Below are 5,000 nucleotides of genomic sequence, written 5' to 3'. Positions count from 1 at the left end.
CTCTCTCTTCTTTCTTTCACCCTCATTTGTTTAAAAAGTGTGGAGCTGAGGATGTATAAGAGTTTGTTCAGCTATTTTGAATGTGTGTGTTGAGTTTCAGGTAGATTTAGAAAGGAAAAAGCAGGTATGTCATCATTAATGATAAAGGTAAATGCAGTATGGTTACACATTTTAGGAAATGAATTATAAACCATTTGTAAGGAAAGGATTGTCAGGGTTCTGCTTAACCCAGTAATGACAGCTCCTGCCATCATACAGTATACAGAATACTAGTAATACTGAATATCACATCAGGGTGTGTGCTGCATCAGCTTCTTGAGGGAAAAATCAGAAGCATGGGGAACATGAAATTACCATCTCTCAATATTCTTAGTTGCAAAATAAACCAAGTTTTAGGTAGCAAGGATAAAAAGTGGCTCTAATCCTGCTTTTGAGGGGCTGTTTCTCCCCAACATAAAGCTAGGGTCAAGCAGGCACAACTTCAAGCAGGCTCAACTCCATATTATGCAAAGATGTAATCTTGGCCTGAGGGGTGTATGTATGTATTAAGATGTAATGATGTGTGAACCGTATTCATGTTGACAAATGTGGAAAGGTATGAATGAGAACGAATATCTTCACAATACAAGAGATGTATTTCTGACGAAGATATAATCGAAACCGGTCAAATACATCTCTTGTATTGTGAAGATATTCGTTCTCATTCATACCTTTCCACAAATGTAATGATGTATTAAGATATCTTGTCATTATTGGATTAAGGGCTGAATGAAAGACAATGATTTATGTGTTAAACAGAATGAAAAAACGAATAATGATAAAGGAAACCCATGTTGGACTATTTGTTTCGTGCTAAATGTCTGTCAGTCTGAATTTCTTTGTTCAAATAGCAGATGTAAATGGGTCATCAAGATTGTATATATTGTCTAAAGAATCCTATACTGCAACAGATAATATGGAAGAGAGAATAGAATGCTGGCTGTGAACTGTAGATTAATCCCATGCTACTAGGTGACTTGTTTGCTCATGCCATGACTCATGCCATGACTGTTGTGGACCAAGTAGTGGGTGGCATCGCATCATGACCATTCCCACGCAGTCGACTCATCAGATGGAGATTATTTTTCTCTGATAGTAGCAGCATCATTTCTTTGGTGAAACTTGTTGGCAAAAGCACCTAAAGTGAAGGTAAACCTTCACATTTTAAAAAATATTTTAAAAGATATCAAAATATAAGCTTTTAGGTGCCTAATGTTGCCTGCAAACTACTGAACTGGCTGGGTGCAAACTGGGGAAACTGTCTATGCATGCCAGCAAACCTGCATTAATGGCCACTAGCCAAATTTTTAACCTGCTGTTAATGGGTATATTAAGCAAATCCATTTGTGTTGTTTAGAATTAAAGAAAAATGTCTGGATCATCCATCATGGATTATTTCAAAGTAGTAGTATTGTTACACACCTACAATCTTACATGCACACACATGCACAAACATACACAGACATGCATAGCGATTTTTGTTTGATATGTAAGTAAATTTCTATCCATATTATTTTCATCTTATTGAGCAGTTCCTAGATGACGAATCTCGTCTTGTGTGCTCTCAGGTGGAAGAATATCTGCGCGCGTTAAGCCATCCCCCTCCTGGGTCTCAGGGTGTTGCTGCCATTCCTCTTGGAAAACACGTTCGAGACGACGAGCAGGTTAGTAGTTCTGTTATATTATATTTTTATCTTTTGTGTTTCAGTTAGGCATGTGATCATACTTAACCCCCTGGATCCGAATGACGTTGCGATCACGTCAAGGAAAAACTTGGTACTGGTGACATGAATAAAGCATCAAGAGCGAAGGCCAGGATGACAGAAAAGACTCAGCACGAGTGCACAAACCACTTGGAGTGTGATTTGACTCATTTAGCGCTTAGATGGGGGCTATAGCATTATTTCCATCGATAAACGAATGTGGAATGTAATGTGCGTAAGCAGTGACAGGAAGAGCACCAGCTCTAGGGAAGACGCCATTTCCATGCTGCACACTGTATTCCTGGCCGTTGTGACCAGCGGCCAGGATGTATTACATAAAATTGAAAATTACAAAAAATTAGATATATGACACAAATAATCAAATGTTCCATATATTTTTTTTTTTCTTGCACTAAGCTATTTACTACATTGAGAGATGATGATATGGAGTCTGTGCAAGGAAAATAAGTAATAACCATCTGGATAAAGTAAATCAAAAGACAAATATGGACATTGGATAATGGTGATAAAGCTAAAAAAGTTTTCACAAAATAACTTTGCAAAGGGGAAGCACAGAGTCTTCTTACCACTCATGGGTTTTAGTGCGCACCCGGCTTACGCACCGCACTCCCAGGCTGTTGGCCACTTACGTAACTATTGCAACCGAATCCAGGGGGTTAAGTGGCAAGTGTTTAGAAGCTGAATTGCATCATTTTATTTTGGGGTAATAGCATTGTTCAAGTTTACCATTCTTTACTTTCTTTTCCTTTTCAGGCTTTGTATTTGTTACTACAGTGCGGGTATAATGTAGAAGAAGCCTTAAGGAGGCATAGAATGAACCCCACCCCACTTGCCTCCACAATGACTCTATGGTCTGAAGAGGAATGTAGAAATTTTGAAAATGGCCTTAAAACATATGGTAAAGATTTCCACCTAATACAACAAAATAAGGTATGATATGTTTTTTTTATATCTTGATGTTAGCTTAAGTAGTAATACTGTGCATTGTTTACTCCCTCATTGTCATCAGTATGTGTGCATATATATATATATTTTTTTTCCTTCTACTCTGTCATCTGTTTTTTGTGATCCTAACAGATGCTCTCATTCCTGTGTTCATTATTATTTTTTCATGTGTAGTAGTGATAGTTTGTAATGATTCCTTACTTCAGCATCCACAGTTCATGTATTTTGTCTCCTTGCATATTATTATAATTATTACTGTTATTGTTGTTATTTTTTAGTAAGATAATTGTGCTCATGTTAATCTGTTGTTGACCAGTTCACAGGATTATTTGATGGTACTGGATGTTTGTGTAACTTATAGTGTGTTAACAGTGGTTCCCAACCTTTGCAGTCTGACAACATCAATGATATGTTATTAGTGTTGTCACACAACTACAAATTTGTTATATGTGTATAGACCTAATATATTCCCTTGAAATTGTATAAACTACAGTGAGTTACTCTATATAAAACTTATTGTATTTAATTGATATGGAACTTAAGGTTACCTCAATTTCCTAAATTTCACAATGTTTATGAATGAAAAGGCAGTAACTTAGAGGCAAGATATAAACATACAAACAATTGTGCTACACACTGAAAATGTAAGGTTGAGAACCACTGTTCTGTAGCCTGTAAGTGTTAACAAAAAGTTATTTGAGAAGCTTTCACATGTATGATAACATGTATATCATGTCATTACTCTGACTTAAGGAAGAGGCATTGGTTCACTGTGAGAAAATTCATACAACCAATGCTGTATTTCCTCCTATAGGTGCGAACGAGATCGGTTGGGGAGTTAGTCCAGTTTTACTACCTCTGGAAGAAGACCGAAAGACACGACTTGTTCGCAACGAAAACTAGAATTGAAAAGAAGAAATATATAGTTCATCCAGGCACTACGTAAGTTTCTTGATTTTTGGTTCAGTATATTTGGTAGGTTTGATCAGCTAAATTAACACAGATGCAAGCAGGAGACTTTAAGAGGACTGCTGGTGGATTGAACTGCATTGTTTATTTAATGGTAGATTTTCATTTTATGACTTTTCTATGGAAGTAACACTTTGCAAGTGATTGTTTACCAATAATTTTTGCTCAGCCCATTGGATCCAAGTGCTTATTAGCAAGTGGATCAAAATCAAAACTCTAGGCTTACCTTAGTTGCTACTCTCAAAGGTGTGTGGCTTGTAGGCCTGACCCACAAATGTTGAGTATCAAGACTCGTTATTATAAAAGAAAAATTCTTCCTGCATCAGCATTTTTTGCTGTTTTGCCTTTTGCCAAGGTTTGCTATGCTGTGTCAAGATGATGATAGACTTTGTTATTATCATCTTTGTAGATAGTCTTCAACTCTTTGCAGTAACAATTGCAATTAATAACATTGTGTTATATATGGAAATAATTCATCTTGTACTGAATTTGAAAAATAGGGTAGATATATTTGATAATTAGTGTCAAGACACTAAGCCTTTTTGGATCAAACTGTTGTATTTTTTTGTAGTCAAGATTACTACAGGAAAGTTATGATTTTAGCCAGGCACCCAATAACTTTGCAGTGAACCGATCATATTTATAAACAGAATGATATTCAGAGGAGAAAGTATTGTGTATTATACTATTTACATGTATTTTTTTTTATTTTTATTATTAGATGGCAGGAAGGTTAATTATCAGCTGTAAGATCTATATTCTTAGTCAAGCTGCAGAGTGATGTAACATTATTGATATTTCCTCCCCCAAAGTGTTGGACTTAAAGAAATATTTGAAGTAGTTTGATGATGAAACTTTCATAAATAATGTGGTTTATGGTATTATATTTGACAAATTTTGATTAGGTAGAAAAGTCATAGAGATTATAGATAAAGAATGTATTTAGTAAATAATCTGTTCCAAAGCACACTAGAATACTCACTACCTAACACATGTTATGAGTAGCTAGGCCTATGTAACAAAATATTGTGTTATTTTCTTTTGGTTTATTTTCTATTATCTAGCTGTGATATTAGGGATGGGAAACCCATCAAGTCTGATATATCGGGGCACTACGAACGTCAACCATTTTTTATGTAACTGTTGATATGAATAATGTAACTTAGTTATGCATTATATTCCGCTGGCTATCCTGCAACATTATTGGGCAGGTTTTATCTGTGATTTTACATTTTACTGGTACTGATAATTCAATAGCCCCTTGCTAAATGCCCAATGAGTCTAATAATCTTTAAGGCCTTTGTGCATACATGGTGAATTGTT

General features: G+C 35.6%; 1 protein-coding gene across 42 annotated transcripts in view; it reads left to right on the top strand.

Annotated features, from left to right (window-relative positions):
- LOC113810822 (mesoderm induction early response protein 1) overlaps positions 1-5,000 on the top strand; it is a 35,124-nt gene that overhangs the window by 27,296 nt on the left and 2,828 nt on the right. For 23 of the 42 annotated variants that reach the window (XM_070134880.1, XM_070134876.1, XM_070134877.1 and 20 more), the window contains 3 exons: positions 1,608-1,703; positions 2,517-2,693; positions 3,523-3,650. In XM_070134880.1, coding sequence (XP_069990981.1) covers positions 1,608-1,703; positions 2,517-2,693; positions 3,523-3,650 — 401 coding nt within the window. Of the gene's footprint in view, positions 1-1,571; positions 1,704-2,516; positions 2,694-3,522; positions 3,651-5,000 lie in introns of all 42 variants that reach the window. The other 19 variants (XM_070134870.1, XM_070134872.1, XM_070134869.1 and 16 more) reach the window with 1 other exon arrangement.

Source organism: Penaeus vannamei, chromosome 20 (genome assembly GCF_042767895.1).
Source record: "Penaeus vannamei isolate JL-2024 chromosome 20, ASM4276789v1, whole genome shotgun sequence".
NCBI lineage: Eukaryota > Metazoa > Arthropoda > Malacostraca > Decapoda > Penaeidae > Penaeus > Penaeus vannamei.
The sequence above is the reverse complement of the archived record's forward strand: the minus strand, read 5'-3'. Positions and strand labels throughout refer to the sequence as shown.